This window comes from Embiotoca jacksoni, unplaced genomic scaffold (genome assembly GCF_022577435.1).
Source record: "Embiotoca jacksoni isolate LCO1_2020_lvr unplaced genomic scaffold, fEmbJac1.0.p SCAF_2, whole genome shotgun sequence".
Lineage (NCBI taxonomy): Eukaryota > Metazoa > Chordata > Actinopteri > Embiotocidae > Embiotoca > Embiotoca jacksoni.
In genome coordinates this window covers 16,182,853-16,204,735 of record NW_027185340.1, presented here as the reverse complement: position 1 = coordinate 16,204,735, position 21,883 = coordinate 16,182,853, and the positions used below count along the sequence as shown (strand labels likewise).

The 21,883-nt window shown below is 40.1% G+C and overlaps 1 protein-coding gene across 1 annotated transcript in view; it reads left to right on the top strand.

The window, feature by feature from the left end:
* The window catches only part of tmem163a (transmembrane protein 163a), a 62,708-nt gene that overhangs the window by 25,558 nt on the left and 15,267 nt on the right, over positions 1 to 21,883 (top strand). Inside the window, 2 exon segments of the mRNA XM_069154768.1 lie at positions 18,984 to 19,027; positions 20,406 to 20,497. Coding sequence (XP_069010869.1) covers positions 18,984 to 19,027; positions 20,406 to 20,497 — 136 coding nt within the window.

Here is a 21,883-nt window from a genome sequence, read left to right as displayed (position 1 = left end):
CTGATAAACCAGAAATAGATTTTTCTTTCAAAATCATAGCCGTCTTTGACAACAGGAACTCAAAGTGTTTTAGTGAATTGGCAGCCACCAGAAAATCTGTCACCATGCAGACACTCAGCAGGTCATATACCATAGGTGTGTCTTGAGTGTCTAGTCAGAGATCTGGTATGAATACGTTTACCAGTCTTAGAGAGGCATTTATTGGAAGTAACAAGCAATAATCAGTCTTTTAAATGTTTGAAATTGCATGTCAGCAGTAACCCTGAATCTCTGTTTCATAAGATGTCTGTTTGATCTGGCTTGTTTCCGTCTTGTTAAGTCTGTATAATAGCGCATGCACTACTTGAGGTACATGTCCATATTCTTCTCTCGGCTCACCTAATGCACATAAACAAAACGGTAAAAAGAAATCTCAAAAGAAATTCAAGCTGTCGGGTGTCCCCCATCTGGTGCCCACCTCCACTGCCTGCACATCTGTAGCTCTGAAAGCACATACTGTATATACAGCAGCTCCCTGTGACTCATTCAGGACAAGTAGACAGGATAAGATATTCGAGACAACTCTCATTTTCAAGATCAGAGCAGAAACAGCACGTTGACAGAATCATTTGGAAGTGTGAGAAGATCAGCGTAACTCAATAATTACTAACCTGTTCATACATGTGTTCCTCTCTGATTAATTTCAGCCATGTTCAATGTTTTTTTTTTTTTTTTTGTCTTTGTGTCTTCCGTGTGATCGTTACAACAATAAAATGTCACAAATGTACTTCACCCCGTCTTTAACGTATAGGAAAAGGCTCCGCTTTTAAGAAAGCTAATTGGACAGAAATTGTGACTGCCCTAAACTAACTTGTAGACAAATTATAAATGTTGTTGTTGATAGCGAGCAACTGGATTTGAATCTTGTTACTTAAAGCATCAACACGTAACAGCTTCAGAATCATTTTGATTGTGCACAGACTTGTAATGCGCAGAGTGGCACCTCTTTTATTCCCAATTTGCTTGTTGAGGTCCTTGTTGTTTGAGGCGGCCAACTGCAGGTGACTGGACGATCCTGGTCTCCTTTTTTGAATTTTTTTCCAGCGCCGCTCCGGTGCTGACACACTCCTTATAGTTACCCTTCGTCAGCAGCCTGGAGGCACAGTCAACAGGGAACCGAAGCCTTTGCTCTGGGTTTGCCGGCACTGGTCTTTTCACGTAAACACAGTTTTCAGTGTCCTATTTCTTTCTGAATAGAAGTAGAAAGGAATGTTGGTTACGTACGTAAACCCAGATTCTATGAGTATAGCCGTAGCCACGGTGACCCCGAGAGCAGCTGCTAATTTGTTCAGCAAAATTTGATGCACCAGAATCCTGTGATTACCATTTGTGGCCACAGAGGTTGTCGGTAGCACTGATCAGGAAATATTCATACTTTAATGTGTGTTTGCAGTGGCTGAAGGTAAAGAAATATTGAGAAATATACTTGAATATGCTAAAATATATTTAAAGTTAGCAAAACTCAAATAAATACAAGGCCTGTGCATGCTGGCCTGAAACATATCTTAAAACTATATCACCAAGTTATAATAACTAGTGTAAAGAAATAAGCAGTCTCCCTTTACATACAAGCACTTACCAAACACAAATGTGTTTTTTATTTTGATTTCTGAAGTTAATCCCACTTTGTAGACAATAAGCTCAGGTATTACCTGGCATGATGTCAGACAGATTTATGTTTTATATATTAACTTATACTCATCACGACTATCACTAATTATACGATTTGTTTTGGCCAAATTGCTCCTGTGGCTAAAATATGCCAAACACAAACTATTACTACTGTTAATGCATTCAAAATATGGACCAAGTATATGTCAATCATGCCACAATTAAAGTATTTCTTACAATGTTGTGACGGGACCAGCTCACAGTCAAACACACCACTATTATCTGCTTCCTCTTCCAGCTGCTGTTAACTCTCTCAAGAGGAAGAGAAGAAGACTAATGGAAAGTGACAGCAGAGGGTCAAAATAGATGAAAATAGTTGCTGGTCATGACTCAGACTTCATTCATTTTTAAGCGACATGAAACAGTGTATTGGGTGCAGATTTGTTTGAATAAGGGGGAACTGGGCTGCAGCAGCTGAATGTGGGTTAGCACGCAGTGAAAATGATTCTTTGAACAGCCGTATTAAATTTCTCAAAACAAGAGCACTCTCAGACAAGGTAATAGATAGGATGTTTCAAAACAGATGTTTGAGATATAAAAGAGCTGCTTAGTCATGGCTGTGAGTGTTTCCTTTTTGTTTAAAACACAGGAGTATTGTAGGATTATAAAAGTTGTATTCACCACATCTTCATCCTTTCAATCCTTTCTTAAGGCATAGTGTGATGTAATATTGTCTGTTACATAGATTGATGTCAGATTTTGCGCCATTTCCTTATCAGCAGTTTGAACTGTAGCTGCTCCAATGACTTCCCTCAGCTGTCAAACACTTCTGAGCCCAATACATCACACAATGTTTTCAACCGAGAAGCCTATCAGCGCCTTCTGTGCTGTTGTTACCACGGAGAAAGATGATGAAATCGGAAGCTTGTTGCCATGACAGGACTGCTTGTCACATTGTGCATCCAGAAACTACTAATCCCCCATTTTTGTAGGATGTGTAACCAGGAAAACACACAAATAGGCCACCTTACATCATCTGCTGACTTAATTAGTACCATGTTTCAAGATTGGAGGATATAGCTTTGGGAACAGTCTCCTCTAGGTAAACCTTACTTCCTGCGAATGCTTGTTTACTGGACTCCACTGGTTTTAAACTAGCTGAAGTAACTATTGTGCCATTAACAATATTCTTTCTTGTGTCAGAGGAGATAGAAATGTTTATTCTATAAATGGTAAATGTGGATTTTTCTACTGTTTATAATGTGTTGGCCTTTGTCAGCCTATACTCCATAAAATCCTATGGATTTTAAACATTTTGGTCGAATGCAATACATGGATAATCTTCATTGCTGTGACTTGTTTTTTACCAAAGGCATATTTTGCTTTATAGCACATTTCTAAGGATGATTTAAAAAAAAAAAAAAAAAAAAAAAAGAAGATTTCATTAAGATGTCTTCTTTTATTGCTGCTGAGTTGTTTTCTGTCTCTTCAACAATTCACCTGTCGGCGATAACTTTTTTGTTGTTAAGTCTGGATTTATAAATAATTATAAACAAATTAGCAGCTGCTGTGTTTGATTTTCAGGTTTATTTATATAACAAATCATTATGATAACAGAGAAGTGAGGAGCATGAAAAAGACACTGATTTTAACACTCTGTTCACATATGTCACAGTTGTGAATAGACATTAATACAAGTTGCATGTCTTTGTCTTTTCAAAATGTCAGTATTATGCTCCTATCCAGACAATTGTATTCTGGAGGGCTGACTGCTTTAGCACAGATGTGATCAGTCTTACTTATCAAAGCAGTTTTGATTTAGTGGGAAAGTTCTTCCTTTGAAAAACTTGTAGTCTTTTTAATTGTTGTTTCAGTAGTTGCAGGTTTTTGACTGAATGAAGACTGGGTTTGCTTTTTTTTTTTTTTTTTTTTTTTTTTTTTCCCCCTTTTCTTCTCATAATTGCACATCTTCATTTAAAAAAAAAAAAAAAAACTATACGAGGGTTTCCAGCTCTAAACAGAAATTGGTTAAATTTTTGTATCCATTTCAGCGCTTACGTTTTTTTCACATAATTTTTTGCAAAACATCACGATAATTGGTGTTTGGGAGCTGAAATAATCTGTATACCTCCCACTACTATCAGCCTCCATCGTATTCATGCGTATACATTTGTGTGAGTATGTCAGGGATCTCTGTCTCTCTTGAGTGTCTAGATTTAATTATGCAGAACTGTCTCCACAGAGCTCATTATTGAACTGCAGGGGAAATGCATCGTGGTCAGAGCAGCACAAGATACCAGCGCTGTGAATTTGGTTACAGGACTGAGTCTTTCATGAACAAAAACGAAACACATTGTCAAATTATTGTACATACATGAACACGGTCGCATTCATACAAAACACATCAAATTATGTTAACCTCGCGTGTGCGACACCTGCCCCACAATTTGTGCTTAAAAATGTGAAAAAGAATTGCATCTCTTACCACCTGAAAAACACTATACATTCATTCTTTTAATAAAAACAATGAAATTTTAGTTGTCTTGGAAACAACGTATACATCATTACTTATGGGTGACTAAAGACGAGAACCGTCATCTTAAGCATTTAGAAATGAGAACTTTGCTGTGGTACCAAGTGATTTTGAACCTGCTTTGTGCCTTTTTGTAGACTCAGGAGCTCTCTCACAGTTCAGCTTTTTACATTGCAGCTCATTGTAGCTTGTTTTATTCCTGCGTCTCTGAAGAAAAATGTTCTCAGGCTGTCGTGTCAGGGGAAATTGACCGATAGTGATACAAAGAGGGGCTGGTGAAGTATTGTAGCTCTCAAGTGCATGGAGGATAATTGAAGAAAAAGAAGGAGCTAGAGAGAAGGAGGGTGAGACGGACATCCAGGTAGTGGCGAAGCTCAGGTGTGTTCATGAACTCCTCATGCAGGGTTAAATGGAGATCACTCAGACTCAGGTGAGTCCATTCTGCCATGAGCAAATTATATTATGGTGTGTGTCTGTCTGTCTGTCTGTCTGTCTGTGCACACGCGCGCATGTGTGGTCATGTGCATGCTCAGTCGGTCTCCTCACACTCGTGGGCACCATGTGGTGTGAACTCTGTGTCTGGCTTTGTGACTAGGAAGTTGCGAACAGCAGTTAGAGTAGCCGTTGTTTGCTCCACGGTGAAACTTCTTCCTCACTGGTCATAGTGAACCACAGCAGCAGTCTACTTCGGCAGATGATTTCCGCTAATTACCCCTCGCTGAAATCCTGCAGGGGATCACAGGGAGTCTTGAAACGTATCAAAGAAAATAAATTAGTTAGGCAAACAATAAACAGAGGGGAGATTGTTTTTATGCTCCTGCCAGCCGGAGCTCTCATGGATCCAGTGGAAGGACTCGCAACACTCATCTTGAGTTTGTTTGTTTTGTCATAATTAGATGAGGATGTATAAAGGCTAATGAGTGCAGGTAGACAAACAGCATGAACTTCAGTGCAGTTGTCTAACCCAGCCACGTCACAATTCATGCTTAATGTATGTGCCTCAGCATGAGCGTAAAGCTTTGTTTTCCACTTTAAGGTCATAAATTATTGGACCACAATGACTATTTTATTTGGGAGAGACGGAGTGGCCAGATGGATCGGACTAGTCCTCTGGGTCAAAACAATGATGCAAATTAACAAACTGATAGTTGACATAACAGTCTCAAGTCAAATCCACATGTTCTGGAGCTTTTGATCAACTGCACCATCCTCATCAGATGAATTCCTTTATGCCTAAACTTTGTGAGATTTGAAACGCACCTCGGGTTTCTCATCTGTGTTGACTAGAAAAGTTTAGCTTGACACATTGTTATTGATATTGGAAAAAATAGTTGACAGAACAATCTAAACTGAGGGTTCACTTACTTGTTTATTTTAGAGCAATCACTAAAAGGTCCTTGTGTTCTGCAAGATTAGGCTTTTACCAAATGTTGTACATAATGCAGGTGAATTCCTTTGTGCAAAACTGATGGTTTATGTGGTTGAAACTTGTCACAAAGTAGCAGTTGGCTTGATTTAAATGGAGATCTGTTTGAGTTTTCTTGATTTTCACATTCTGTTTTACAGTCAGCTCCTATTCTTTGAAAATATTTTTTCACTTAAATCAATCCAATATGCCATTTAGGATGAACATCTTTGCTGCCCAGGAGTCTGAAAATGCCTCTGAGATTCACGCCCATCTCAGTTTCATTAAATTTTCTGTCCACTTCTTTTTTTAAATTTGTGATATTATCCTGCTCCTGTACTCTAATTACAGAGCAGTTTGTGTGGTCGTTTGTCCCACTATTCCGCCAATCTTCTCCAAATTTGCCCCCCAAGAAAGGTTCAGGGGGCCGACTTTACATGTGGTGTTCTTTTTTTGGATCAGTTATTATCAATATATTGACTCCATCAATACATGGTGACACACCACTGTTTGTCTCGGTTCACATATATTCTGATCCTTCACTGTATTTGTCTGCATGTGACCAGGAAACAAAAGCACCCAACCAAGTGCACATGTGTTGATTTTTGAGTTCATGGTTGAATTATGGCAGCTACTGAGCTACATCGGCCTGTGAAATTATATATAGGTGTAATGCTCGAGTTGTCTCTGCCACTTCTGATTGGTGTTGTGCAGCGTCCAGCAGTTGCCTGCACTGCTGTGACTGGCTTCCTGGTGCTCAACTGCCTAGTCGGTGTCTCCCAATAATCTGCATGTGAGCCATTTAGGGGACATATTTTATCGTAGCAACAGAAGACACTCCCTCCCTCCAAACTGCACATCGGTCACACGCCGTGTCATCCATCATCCTAAGTAAATTCTCATCCTGTGGAAAAGACCAACATATAAAGAGGCCACTACCGTTAGCATTGCTTCGACTCACAACTACTAAATTACCATTTCAGTTATATCATAAAAGCAGTGCCTTTGTGGGTGGAGGAAGATCCACAGGGAGACAAATAAATGTTATTTATTTTATGTTGCAATGAGTTCAACTTTTAAAATAAGGTTAAAATCATGTACAAATGGGCTGACGATAATTCCAGGTTTATTTGTTTCGTGGATTATTATCATTAAAGAAATTGTGCTTTTTTTTGGTTGATGCATACCTGTGTCAGAAACAGAAAAGTCCAAAGTCACAGTCAATTTCGTTTGAAATTTCGTTTGATTAATCTTCAGAAAAATCATTAGGTGATGCAATCCATCCATCAAAACTACAACACAGGCTGCCGGTGAGGTGCAGCTGAACTCAACAAGGTTTTTTTTTTCTCACTTTTGAGAAGATATTTCGTTTGCTGCTCATGAATATCCTCATAATACTGTCACATTCAATGGCCTTTAGCCAACCGCATCATGGTAATTCTGCCCGCTGTGAGGACATGAAGAGAAAATGAATTGTCAGTTAAATGTCTTTTATACCAATGTAACCTATTTATGACTCTTTTACTGAACTGTAATTCGTGTCTAATTGTTAAGCATGAAGTTAAAGTGACAATATCATCACTTTAACGAACACGTTGGTGTCTCGTCCAGCAATGACACTTCTCTCTTGGTATTGAGCAGGATAGAGAACTCCCATGGTAGATTGGCAAAGCCTTGAACGCCGCAGAAAGTTTCTTAAGCTGTTAAAACGATTCCAGGATGAAGCTCTTTAAAAGCTGCAGGTGTAGGAAGCATTAGTCCAATCAGCCGTGCACTTGTCCTAGCTTAATCTCTGCACAAACCCCGGTGAGTCCCCAGTGCCAAGTCGCTCACAGATGGCACCTCCCCTCGCTGTGCCCATCGACAGAAATTCTGCCCTGCCGCAAATCAATACTGCCGGGCTACTGTGAGGGAAGAGGGGCGGGTGGAGCCCAGGAGGGAGGTACCAAAGCGAGATGGCTAGAGCAGGGGAGTAGGGAGGACATGTAAAGAGGAGACAAATTAAGAGGGAAAATGAAAGGGATGGAAACGGATAGGTGTGGTAGACGAGAGCAGAGAGGAAGAGAGGCAGTGAAGGAGTGTGATTAACATTGAAACAAAAGTGGGATGAAATGGAAAGATGGATACAACTGCAGCAAAGAGGACAAGAAAGACACAGAGCACGAGGGGGCAGAAAGAAACACAATGATTTCTGTTTGAGAAGACAGGCGGGGACAGAGAAGGGAGTAAGAGGGCCATCCACAAGGGAAAAAGAAGGAAAGGAGGACAGAAAAAGAGGGAGGTTAAATGAAGGAGGAGGAATGAGGGGAGGGAAAGGAAGGAGGAGAGAGAGGAAGAATCCCAGTAGGGTTTTCCGCAGGGTGAACTCAGCCAGAGTGGAGGCCTGGTGCAAAGCTGAGCCGGGCTGAGCAGTAGGTCCTGAATTATTAAACACAATATTTTGCAGCTGAGCAAATGGCCGCGGCCATGTCGGATATGTCTGCTGAGGAGGCAAGGATTTTTTTTAGTGTGTGTGTGTGTGTGTGTGTGTGTGTTCTGTACTTGTAATACAGCTTGAGCCTTTTTAGGCAGTTTATTTTTGAGGGAATGAAATGCTATTTTTATTTTTTTTTTATGTATCGCACCAATCAAAAAGGGGTTTTGGCTGAAAGTCAACGACCATATTTTCTTTCATAGTTCAAACCCTTGCAGAATTTGTATTTAAGCTGTAGCTTTTACCTAAACGGGTTGCGAGTGCGTGAACCATAAAAAGTTGTAAAAAGTGCTGTAGTCACTACAACTGGATATTATTGCCTGATCAGGTATTCTGCTGGAAAAGAAATGCACACTCCTATCACTCGCACATGAATAGACTGTAGATAAGAAGTCTGATCATGTGGTCCCACTCATGAGAGATGAGATGAAATATCTTATCTTCTTCATGACTGCTTGTGTTCATACTGGAGCTGTTTTTTTAATGTGACTGTAATGAGATGTCCTGTGTAGGTTCAGCTGCCATTATCACAGGGGACAGACCCTGTAAGTTTCCACCTACTGACATACAGGGTATATGAATTTATTTAAACGTTTTAAACATTAATGCATCTCAAACCATCTGTTTATCTCCATACCTTTTGTATGACTTTATACTTTGTTGTCCTGTTTTCTTAATCAAATAGGTGGAAGTTACATGAACTGTGTAAATGTTGTCATATATTTACTCGTACCTCTATACATCTCATTAGAGAAGCATGGACATTGCCAGCTGATTCTATTCATAAATGTAGCATATTTTTTATATATACTTTACATTTGGTTTTTCATAATCAATATCAGTCATTTAAATTCCCTTTTAGAAACTTTAAAAAGTTGCAGGAGGTCACCTTGCAGATTTGCAGTCAAGAGTCAAGAGTGAGTGAAAACTTTCTCCCATCTTGCATAATAAAACTAAAATGTTCTTTTCCACTGCAGCCCTGCTGCACAAATGTTTTGGCTCAGACAGGTGTATTTGCATAAAAATCTTATTTAGTCCAACCTTAATGATGCATAATTTCTCCTCCCTGTCAGCCCTCCTCCTTCCGTGTCCCCTCTCCTTCCCTTCCTCTCATCTCCTTCCAGCTCTCCTACTCCTCTCTCTGTTTTTTCAATTACCAGCCTCTGTTTACGAGACCTGCTTTCATCATCGCGTTGTGCAAATAACAGATCTACCAGCACCACCTTTTGCAGAAATCAAATGAAGTGCCGTTGAACCACACCGCTATACTTCAAACACATTGAATCCCTTTCCCCATCTTGGGACTGTTAAGTGGTTTTCCTACAACTTCAATAAATGTGTCTACTGGGAGATTTTTTTCTCAGAGCACAGATGAGTCACCCCGATTAGATTGGAGGCTCAGCGAGTCATTGATTGGCAGTGTGAGAGGAGCTCCAACAATCTCTCTGTTCTTTTCTTTCACTTCAATCGGTCACCTCTCCGTTTCTGTGGTTGTCTCACCCATGCTGTCTGCCTGTCTCGTTCTGTCTGTCCATTCGCTGCCTCCTTCTTATCCCTCCTCCTCCTCATTCGCAGTCTCCCAGATTATTATTTTGCTTCTTGTGATCTAATTGAGTTTCTCATTCCTGAATTGGACTCCTGTCCTTGAGGACCAGAGGGGGGCACACAATTACATTTCAATTTGTTTGCAAATGATTCTACTGATTTGATATAGACTTTTTTTTTGGCACAGTCAGCAGCAGGGGTGGTTTGATGGATAATGGGATAAAAGGCAGTCGGTGTAGACTTACTGTACCTGTCAACAGACAGTTGGACAAAGATGAAACAGACTGATAGCTTTAACACGGTAGCAACTGTATTTCAGTATTAGTTTTAAACCTATTGTCATTGATAACTTCAATATGGAGTCATTGGCGTAGTTTTTGTTCAGTAGACTGCTACGGAGGAGCACATTACTGATGGAGGTAACATCATTCCAGTGGATGGGACAGACTATGTATCTATTTTCATCTATTTGCTTTATTTTTTTTATGAATAGTTGGACCATTATACATCTTTCTAAAGTTAGCTGAGGCATGAGTAGCCATCAGATTTGGTAGAGATAATTATGCTCCTCCCACGATGATTTGTAATAACTTAAACTCAATTTAAATACTGTGGTTGACCAAATACCTGCAAAACGTGACATAATTGAATCAAACTCATTTAAACTTCGTGTTTAAGGCAAACTAACAAATGTTGACATGCTATCTCACCATTTGTACCTGTTAAATAACTGTATCATTAGCTAGTTATTTTTGAGAGTGTAGCTTTACCTGATCTTCTCTACTACTCTACTCCGTTGGTACCTTTTCTGGTTTGCATTTCCCACTGCAGACGTTACCTGTTCAATGCAGCGTTGTTACTTCAGCCGAGGGCGGCTGTGGCTCAGATGCTGGAGTGGTTTTCCAACTAATTGAAAGGTTTGCGGTTTGATCTCTGTTTCTCCTGTCCACATGCTGAGGTGTCTTTGGGCAAGACACTCAACCCCCGAGTTGCTCCTGATGGCAAGCGAGCACCTTGCATGGCAGCTCCATTACTGTGTGAATGGGAAACGGTATAAAGAACGTTAAGACCTCTAAGGTGAACTATTTAAGGGAAGACACACCCACAACAACACACCCACTTTCTAGATCCTTTCATCTGCCACCAAACAGAGGAACGTCTGCACCTCCTCAATTGACCATGGTGTGGTTTTACTGGTTGCCATTAATCGGGCTAACCAGTTAATTAAAATATTGTGGCCGCTGTAGTAGCTACATAACAACGGCAGGATTGTGTCGGATGTCCCATGCAGTGCACACAGTGATTGTTACAATTCTCTCTGATCAATCAGTGGTCCGCAGGGTTTTAATATCGGCTTAACTTGCTTGGAGGCTAAGCAGAGCACCAGGTACTAACCATAACTTTTGCACAATAGAAAAACCCCTCCCCCCCAAAAAAAACCAAGTAAAGTCTAGCTGAGCTGGTACTGGCAGTAGAAGAAGGGCTTTATGTATTTCTGTGCATCTGATGTTCCACACAGAACATCCACCAAGCCGAAACTGTAGGAAGCAGATGACAAAGGTACTTTCATGGCAAATGTATTTCATATACATTATAATCTCTTGTCATGCATATTTCAATTCATGGACATTGCCTCAAGCTGAAGACAACATAACTCGGAAACTATTAACAGTTATGTCGGTATCATAACTGTTTCTATGATGTCTTGCTCGCTGGTCCTCAACATCCCCACCAGTTCAAAGTCTGGTCTGGAACTGAAGTCCGATCAGATGCAGCTTCATCCGTGTTCTGCTTCAAATCAGTGCCAAGGAAACAGTAGAGAGAGAGAGAGAGAGAGAGAGAGAGAGAGAGAGAGAGAGAGAAGTTAAGTGTTGGCACCGGCCCCAGTTCTTGCATAACTCGATGGTAATTAGGTTTTTACTGCTGCCAAGTCATAAGTGTTGCTACAGCCGTGATGAGCTATGCAGGTGTTGGCAGGACATCAGAGTGGACTTTCAGGGACATGAGATGGAAAAGAATTGAACTGAATTGGCCAAAACAATGCTAAGGTCTTTGTTAAGAGTAGAATCAGTTTTCCTCAAAATAAATAATGCGACATGCAAGGAAAAAAACGGCGAACTCCCCAGCTTTATTACAATATGTGCACATGCGGGATGGGCATTTGAGGGAAAATACTCTTCAGCATTTGCTGGGAACTACTCAACTGTTATTCAAAGATGTGCATGGCTGTAATATTGACACTTTACCCGTCAGAGTTTGCACTGCACTTAACTTTCACTTATTTTGTTTAAGAAATCCCATGTCAAGCTTTCTGTCTTTGTTTTTTTGCTCTTTGTATAGTTGCATCTAATCTCACAGCATCACATGCAGTCATAGGTAATGTGTTCTTCTTCTCCTCTTTTTGTTGTTTATTGGCCAATGGCAAACAGCTTTGAGGTCCATTATCGCCACCTGCTGGTGGAAATAACGCATTACTACCAGGTGAGAACAAGGCAAATGAGACGAGGCGAAAATCGCTTACACTGTTCCCATCTCTAGTGCACTTAACCTTGTAATTCGGAGAAAGGACACACACAGGGCTCCTTTTAATGTGTGACTTTATTTCATACTACTCATCGTTTTCACTTTCCCTCCCTCTTCTGCTTCTAAAGCCTCTGCATAATTACCACACCCACATCTTTCCTCTTGTCTTCCCAGTTAGGATCTCCTACACCTCATCTGTCTCTAACATCACCTCTCATCGTTGCTCCTCCTTCTCGTTAGTCTCCTGCTGGCCCCTTCTGTTTTTTCCTCCCTCTCCCCACTCTGCTTTCACCACCTCCTCCTCTGCTTTTCCCTCCTTGTTTCCCCAGTCTTGTTAGCACTGGTCATGCATGCTTGCCTCCCTGATTAACTAACAACCCAGAAGATGTTGCACAGAATAGTGTGTGCTCGCCTCGAGAGAGGCATCGATTTGCTGGCAGGCGGTATCCACACAGACGGCTGGCACATCGAAATGAGCTTGAGAGCAGAAACTAGAAAAATGAATAACTCCCGGGAGAGGAAAACCCATCATTTTCAAATTAGTGGCTTTACAGGGAGAAGAGTTGTGTCTTTCTGGCCTAATGACCATGCATACTAAAACACAGCGTGCTTAGATTAGGGTACATATGAAGTCGATGACAGTTGAAATAAGCTCAAGTGGACCCAAATGAGTTTCTAGACTGACGGCACAGACACAGAGGGACATTTGTTCTCTCAAGAGCTGAATGCATTTTAAACATTGCAGAAAAGACTGTGTGTGTGTATGCATGTGTATATGTGCGTGTGCACAGACTGCTTCCTCAGTAAATGTGTTCATTAACATTTCGGCTTGCTTTCAAACACAGAGGGTCAAATAAACGATTTATTATACAGTGAGAAATTCAGAGAAACCAGTCAGACCCACGTGACCTTGTTTCCCCCCAAAGAAACAGTAAATATGTTTATTAATCTTTATTTTCAGCAAGTTTATTTTGTTCTTTTTGCCCTTATCCAATAAATTATTAGTCCTACGTGCAGCTTGAGGAGTTCTTGGTGAATTTGAAACCGTGTTCTTACAAAGTCAAATATCTTTTTATTTTATTTTTTTGAGTAACAGTTTCGGTAAGAGGTGTTTGATATATCGAAACAAATCATCTAAACTAATTACGACTAATTTCCTACTAATGCGCAATCTGTGTGGTAATGAGTCACTAGATTATCTCCAGTATTATAAGAAAGTTTTGCACGTGGCCTTGAATTTTCTGAAGGATGACATGCTTTTTCCCCTGATCACAGGCACGCTGTAGTCACAAGTTCAGATCATAGACATTAGTCAGCTATGTCCACATTAGAAATGTCAGACATTAAAAGAGAGACATTAAGAGCTACATGATAGCTGCATATAATCAGTCTGTTTTTTTTTCATTGTAAATGTTCTTTACGAAGTATACTGGCTGAAAACCACAAAACTAGGCTAAACTCATGACTGTTTATGGGTCAGTGCCTCAAAGTCAGCAGGTTTCAGCTCGAAATGATTATATCAGAAGCTCTTCTGGAATGTAGACAGTCACACATGGAGGCTTTTACATCCAAGAGCCAATTATCCTGCAAGTCATCCCCCCTCAACCACCTTCCCTGGATGTAAACCTTATCACGTATCAAAGTAAAGACAACACGGGGAGACTGTTGGCTTGAGGAAAGAAAAGAAAAGTTCAGTTTACTTTTATTTCTTTGGTTATTCTTTTGGTTCTAAGAAAATTCCGGCTCTAACAACTGGGAAACCTTGAACAAGGGCGCCACTGAGCAAAGCACTGAGCGGTTAACTCTACCCACCAGAGTGGGATTATGGTTGTCGGGCAGAGCTCAAGAGCGGGAGTACTCCACAAGTTAGACACTAAGGTCAGAACAGCTTTTATGAATGACAGCATGCACATTCCTGCTTGAATTTCACACACATTCATGCAGAAGAAGGAAGGAAATTTCAAAACCTTGAACCAAAAGAAGTGATTTTCTTTTCTGACTTGTTAACTTCTTATTTTGCTCTGACACAAATCAGAGGTTATGTGTGCACTCAGTAGACCCAGGTCAATGCATGTTTCTTATATATCAGGTGTTCCAATAACTTGTGAGTGTGCAAGAATGTCGATTTTTGATGGAAAGAAAATGTTCCTCTAAAATCGCTTATGTGTTATATGTGTACATCCTGCACTTCTCCACAGACCTGAAATGTGTGGAACTCCTGGTGACCTGCAATGACTTAAGGACTTGGGACGAGTCTAGCTTTGTGTTTACCATTTTTTCAAAGTGCTGCCAGTGTTACAAGTAACCAATAAGTCTAATCATGTGAGACACATACTAGAAAGAGCCGGCAAACTAACCCAGTTTTACATAAACGTGATTAGCTCATATCAGAACTACAAAGTCCAGATAGTTTTTCTTTGATGGTATTAGCTTGATTAGAAAAACTAATGTTTAATTGATTCTGTGCTACTAGTGACAAACTACAAGCTTGGTGGTTTTATAACTTTAATGCGTGAACTCTGCAAATACGCTGAGATTATCTCCTCAAACACGTAAAAACATTTCTGTAAATGTAGTACAACTGAATGACTTTTAAAGAGGGTTTCATAACATTTTTATTCGTTATTAACCTCAAATATGCATGACTACATAAGAAGCAATTAAAGTTCACCAAAAATATACACTCACCGGCCACTTTATTAGGTACACCTGTTCAACTGCTCACTAACGCAAATATATAATCAACCAATCACATGGCAGCAACTCTATGCTTTCAGGCATGTAGACATGGTCAAGACGACCTGCTGAAGTTCAAACCAAGCATCAGAATGGGAAAGAAAGGTGATTTAAGTGACTTTGAACACAGCATGGTTGTTGGTGCCAGATGGGCTGGTCTGAGTATTTCAGAAACTGCTGATCTACTGGGATTTTCACGCACAACCATCTCTAGAGAACGATCCAAAAAAGAGAAAATATCCAGTGAGCGGCAGTTCTCTGACCTCTGGCATCAACAAGGCATTTTTGCCCAGAGGAGAACGGCCAGACTGGTTCGAGATGATAGAAAGGCAACAGTAACTCAAATAACCACTCGTTACAACCGAGGTATGCAGAAGACCATCTCTGAATGCACAACATGTCCAACCTTGAAGCAGATAAGCTCCAGCAGCAGAAGACCACCGGGTGCCACTCCTGTCAGCTAAGAACAAGAAACTCAGGCTACAATTCGCACAGGCTCATTGGACAATAGAAGATTGGAAAAACTTTGCTTGGTCTGATGAGTCTTGATTTCTGCTGCGACATTCAGATTATCGGGTCAGAATTTGGCGTAAACATGAAAGCATGGATCCACCCTGCCTTGTATAAACGGTTCAGGCTGGTGGTGGTGGTATAATGGTGTGGAGGATATTTTCTTGGCACACTTTGGGCCCGTTATTACCAATTGAGCATCGTTTAAACGCCAGAGCCTACCTGAGTATTGTTGCTGACCGTGTCCATCCCTTTATGACCACAGTGGACCATCTTCTGATGGCTATTTCCAGCAGGATAACGTGTCATGTCACAAAGCTCCAATCATCTCAAACTGGTTTCTTGAACATGACAATGAGTTCACTGGACTCCAACGGCCTCCACAGTGATCAGATCTCAATCCAGTAGAACCTTTCGGATGTGGTGGAATGGGAGATTCGCATCATGGATGTGCAGCCGACAAATCTGCAGCAACTGCGTGATGCTATCATGTCAATATGGACCAAAATCTCTAAGGAATGTTTCCAACACCTCGTTGAATCTACGCCACAAAGAATTAAGGCAGATCTGAAAACAAAAGGTACAAGCAAGGTGTACCTAATAAAGTGGCCAGGGAGTGTATATATTGTTTGTTTGTTTTTAAAGTTTAACACTCAAAAACTCTGCAAATTTGCTTCATCAGGATGTCATTGGGGTAAAATAACCAGAACCTTGGCAAGAAAATATGTTTTCAGGGCCTCTAACAGAATAATGATATTAAAGTTGATCTAATTTCATAATTCCCCAAAACACACAAAAAAAGCAAATCCATGGTATTGTCTGATAGTCTGACCCAAAAAGATGTTCATAACGTGATTTCAGCTTGATGGATTCATTAGCTGTCCTGATTTCTTCCATAAAAACCAGAACAACGTTACACTGTGTTGCTTGCTAATAAATGTTTGCAAGTCTGACTGGCTTAAAGCTTCATTTGACTCTGTTCAAACATAATATGGAGACAAAAGACAATCCATTAAACCTGCAGTGTGAAACTTTTGTCTCCCCCTTCCGCCAGTGAGAGTAATTACAAAAACCCTGCCAACACATGCTTGTGTCACAGACTCCATTGCAGACTGCTGCTGCAACATTAAAATGTGTTCCATTACATCTAATAACATTTGGCAAGTCCACAAGAGCTGCATGATGGAATTATTTTATCCCCATTCAAGTCAGGATAGCGCATGCTCTGCTCATAGAGCATGGCCAGTATGCCAGCATGGGAACGTCCCACCAGACAGATTTAAAAACTCTGCACTGTGTAATTTATCTGGCGGTGATAGGCTTAGTCAGCATTTTGTGAACTCGTTTGGCGAAAGCCAGAATCGAACAGATGTTCATTTATATCGAAAAGTCCTGCGCTAAAGGTTTAAATAGTCACAACAGAGCTTGAGGTTCAGAATCAACAAGAATGCAGCAGCCTGACGAGTCACCACCTGTCTGACTTCCTTGTGTTGGGTTTTTGAATCCACAATGAAAGCTGGCACACACTCAGTTTGGCTCTGCTTTTGGACTGTACAGATGGGTCGGAGGCGTGAATCAGCCCTAGAGATCCGTAAACTTTATGCGAGAGAGACTATGAAAGAGAGAGAGGGTGTGTGGTGTAGAGAGATACAGACTTTTGGGGATGGTATCTTGGACAAAGAGACAGCATATGTGTGACCAGTCATGTGTTACCACCCAGCTTGACTAGTACCAGGGGTCTGTCTGGAGCTATCTGCTCTTGTTAGTGCCTCCTTTTTCATCTTATCCTCCATTGTTTCTCTTTTATTTCTCTTGTTCAGTTCTTTTTTATATCTTTTACTCTCCCCACCATCTTTCCCATTTTGTAACTATAGTTCAGTTGAAGCTGTTTTTTTCCCCTCATACACTATAAGAAAAGTGACATAGTTGTATTTATTAATGCTGGTCAAACAAGGCCATACTGTATCTGGTCCTGTAAGGTCTAACCACAATGAATAAAAGGCCAAAAGGCCGCTACTGCAAGATATAACAAGACACCGTGAGACCGGGAGGAAGAGAAAGAAAGACATTTGTTCTGAAGACGATCAGAGTGAGAGTGTGAGAGAAAAGGCAGGCCAGGAGACAGACTGGGAAGCTAGAGAGAGGAAGAAGATGAACGGTTGTTGCTTGAGTTCAAACCAACTCCCAGCTTGCCCGCAAATCTCCTGTTACCACGGTGATATAACTGCCTATGTGATGTCCCCCGAGACTCTGTCCTGAAAACACTTGGAGAGGAAGAGAGACACACAATGACAGGCAGAAGGACGAAAAAGCACAGGTGTGCAAAACGAGGACTGCATTGCAATGAAAGTATAATATGCGTTATCCCATTCATGAAACCTTCATGAAATTATTCAGGCTCGGTGTAGCTGTTAGTTAGTCGCCAGGAAAGATTGTTAAATGTTTGGTTTCTTTTACTGCCGAGCAACCAGACTTTCAGAAAATGTCATGTTTATGTTAACAAATGCAATTTAGTGATCATGTTACAGGTGAACTGTCTGGAATATGACACGGATCCACACGCGTGTTTGTTTTTACATTAGCTTGTCAGGGCCCAGGGTACTATATGGGGCTATTATTCATTTTAGGAAAACCCTTCTTCAAATTAGAGCCGGAATGATATATTGGTATCAGCCGATATGTTGACAGAAGAACCTTTTTTATCCGAACATAATGCAAAAAAAGATTGCTTGGGGTACAATGTAAATCAGAAATAATTACACTTGTGTTTTCTTCATAGTTATTTATAATGATCAACTTCAGTAAAGTTTACAGCTAAGGTGCACTGATGTCAGTGTGGGCAATAACCTGTAAAATACCCTGCCTCAATATAGAATATTAGCCAATATATTGATATCGTAATGTTTTTACTTCCTATTAAAGGTATCGTCATCGGCCCAAAACATCTAGTGTGTGTCAGGCTCTATTTCAGATTAACGCACAGTCATGAACACAAAGGGATCAAATAACTGTATGGAACATGGAAAGTGCTGTTATATGATCCCATACTTCAATGTGGGAGCATAACTACTTGCTAAGATGCTCGTCATATCAATGGCTATATATATATGTAAGAAAAACTGTTTTGTCTGATATATGAGCATTTAAATTTTAAATACAAAGACATTTTAACCAAATGTATTACCGCTATATTGAGCCAACACTGAGTCAGTTTTAACTCTGGGATCTTTTTTTTGTTTGTGTGTATTTACAGACTACATTTTTATAGAATACGTTAAGAGCACTAGAGTCTATATAACCAACCACTTCATGTAATTATCATTTTTCATTTTGCAGCGTTTACTTGTGGTCTGTACATATGACAAAACATGATTATACATAATGAATCATATATGCATATGCTTATGTATTATTAATATAATTGGAAAGGCTTCAACATGAATTGTATCTTGTTTTCGGCTAAAGGACTGAAATCTCTAATGTTACTTCTCTCTCTCCCTCCCTCCCTCTCTCTGTCTCTCTCTCTCTCACTCGCTCCCTCCCTCTCTCTGTCTCTCCCTCTCCCGCTCTCTCTCAATCTCTTTCTGTCTCTGTCTCTCTCTCCACAGCTGTATCATTCATGAGACACAGCGCTTCAGCCTTTGGATTTGCAGTGAGTTCCAGCTCCCTCCTTCCCTCCATTTGCATTGATCAATTAGTCATAAGTTCAGTCTTGGTGATTTATTAATGAATCGTACCAAAGTGCTATTGGTCCCTTTGTCTCCAAGGTAACAGGGCAGAGAGGAGGGACTGCAGGGCACAGAGCTCATGTTGAAAGTCAAAATGCTTTTTGTTTGCTAAACAGAGCTGCAGGTTCTCACCTAAAGAAAGCTTATTATTGTTATTTAGAGGAAATGATTGAGACTGTAATTAGTTTAGAAATTAAGACTTATTAGGAGTGAAGTGAAAATTTAAATATCCACACCTGAGGCTAGTGAGGGAAATGTGATTAGCATAATGTGATTAAAATATTATAACCCATAATCTTCAGTGCTAGCTGTCTTTTTTTAAATTAAAGGTTGGGTTTTAATTTGTTGGTGCTCTGATATCTGTGACAGTTTTATTAAAGTAGCAGGAACAAGATAAGTGGATACAAGCCAATGCAAAGATCAGAGGAACTGATCACCATCAGCATTACCTGTTAGTGTTAGAAGTCAACATTTGTCTTTTAGCTTTTACAGTTTGTGGTTTGAAATTTAAATGGTAATGATCGTACCATACCTTATGATTCGGTTTCAGGGCAGATAAGACTTTCAGAAATGGTTCACGTCAAAATACGGCACATAGTCATATTTCACGTTAAATATAATGTTGATAACTTTGATTTTTCTGTGTCAGTAAAACATCAATAACAGTTTATTCTTCAGGCAACTAGTTTTTAAGTAGTTTCTGTGTGTTTACCATTATAGCAAGCCATAATTAGATCTTTATATCGTTAAAACTGGTGAGGCATCATACAAGGGAGGAATCAAAAGTCCACAGACTGCTTCTGTTGCATGCAAACAGAGGAAGCTACTTGCCGAGCTTTCTCCAGAAGTGAGGACCTTTGTGAGTGACTATTCCAGTGACTAGTGAGTTACTGACATGGGCACATTTGAGATTTCACCAAGGACTTAAACAGAGTGTGTGCGCGTCAAATTTGGGGGCCAAACTCAGGAAATCACAAACGGGCAACTTTTAAATGCTTCATAAAGTCTATGCCGGTGGAGCAGTGAGCCAGATGACGTGTTTGGGAGGCATTTGCCTTTTAAAGAGGGGCAAAACATCCCTAAATAAAAGCTTGAGTGTCGATTTTTATTCCATTCTGTTGAAATGCATTTTTTTTTTTAATGCACTTTTTAAGTTACTGTATTATAACTGTACAGGATTTGAAAGTACAAGTGATTTATTGACACTTTCCACAGCACAGCAGATGATTTTGAGTCCATTTTAATGTATCTTTCTTCGCCTCCTTTCTCTCCTTGGCTACGTGGTCCCTGTTTCTGCCGTAGTTTGATGCCACACTGGACGTCCTGTCATCAGTCATCGTCCTCTGGCGCTACAGCAATGCAGCAGCTGTGCACTCTGCACACAGAGAGTATATGTGAGTACAGAACACAGCACCGACTTTAATTAAAGTTTGATTAAGGATAAATCCATGCAACCTCATCAGGTTATTTCTCTTCACATGCATTAAAGTAAGAGCTTCTGCATTTCACTGTACGGATTAATCTTTACACCCACTGTATTGTGTTGTTTATTTGTCCATTCATCTTCCCTGTCTTATTTCTCTCTTCTTCTTTTTTACATTTTTTTTTTTTTTTATCTACAAATCAATTACACCTTTGCTGTAGTGCATAAGGGCTTTATTATTTTTGCCTTACAGTCCAGTCATTTTGTACATATGTGTGGCTTGTCTTGATATTTTTTGTAAAGATGAACTACTTGTCAGTTTCATTCGGCAAGCTGCCATATGGAGAAGGTGAAAGAAATAGATCCTATGGCCACACTCCAAATCCATTGTTTCCATACTTTTCACTAGAAATAACAGATGTGTAAAGCCATTTTATATTGCTTTCGGTGACAGCTAATGTGATGCTGCCATATTACAGGCATTTTTTTTTTTTTTTGTCTTAGAATTTATGTTTGTCTTTGAGGGTGTGAATTCCTGTCTTATTAGGCTTTCACTCATGCTGGATATACCCACATGGATTGAATAACTTTACAAAGTCTATTTCTTAAATTGAGGGTTGGACAGAATGGAACATTGTATTCCTAATTGAACAATGTGACCGACTGTGTTTCACGATATATCGCTGCTCAAACACACAGGTCTGTTGTTAATCCATCAGTTTTGTCATGCTTACTGTAGCTAGAGTTCATCAATGAGCTGTCAGGTTGCGCGGAGCCTTGTTCGTCGAACAAGCGGACCTCTGCATAGCTCAGAGGTGTCTCAGATGATGGAAGACCATGTTGCCACTCATTAGCACACTTCACACACACATACACACACACCTGTGTTTACACAAGCACTATCGCAAACATCAGATTTTTCTACACTGTTAGGATTTGTTACTGCATGTAGACAAACTCACATGAATGCACACGACTCACTGTATGTTTCATATGCTTGTCCTTGATCGGTGGATGTTTGTGCAGATGATTGCAAAGGAGGGCAGATTTTTAGACTTTCTACAGGTTACACGTAAAGAACGAGACGGCGTAAAAATTAAAATAATTGCGTACAATTATGGTAAGTTTGGGGCAAATGTATAAAAACATAACGGTCTTTGTACGGAGAGTGAAGTGAATCTTGTTTTGTGTTATAAGGTTTTTTTCCGTCACTCTATTTTCAGCTCTTTGGTCTGTCGGTTAGCCGTCTTATGGGTATTAACCTTACTTTTTAATGCCAACATACTGAGCGCATAACTTTTTCCTTGTCATGCAGGAACTCAATGTACAGTAGCAATGACTCCTAAAGTATTGACTA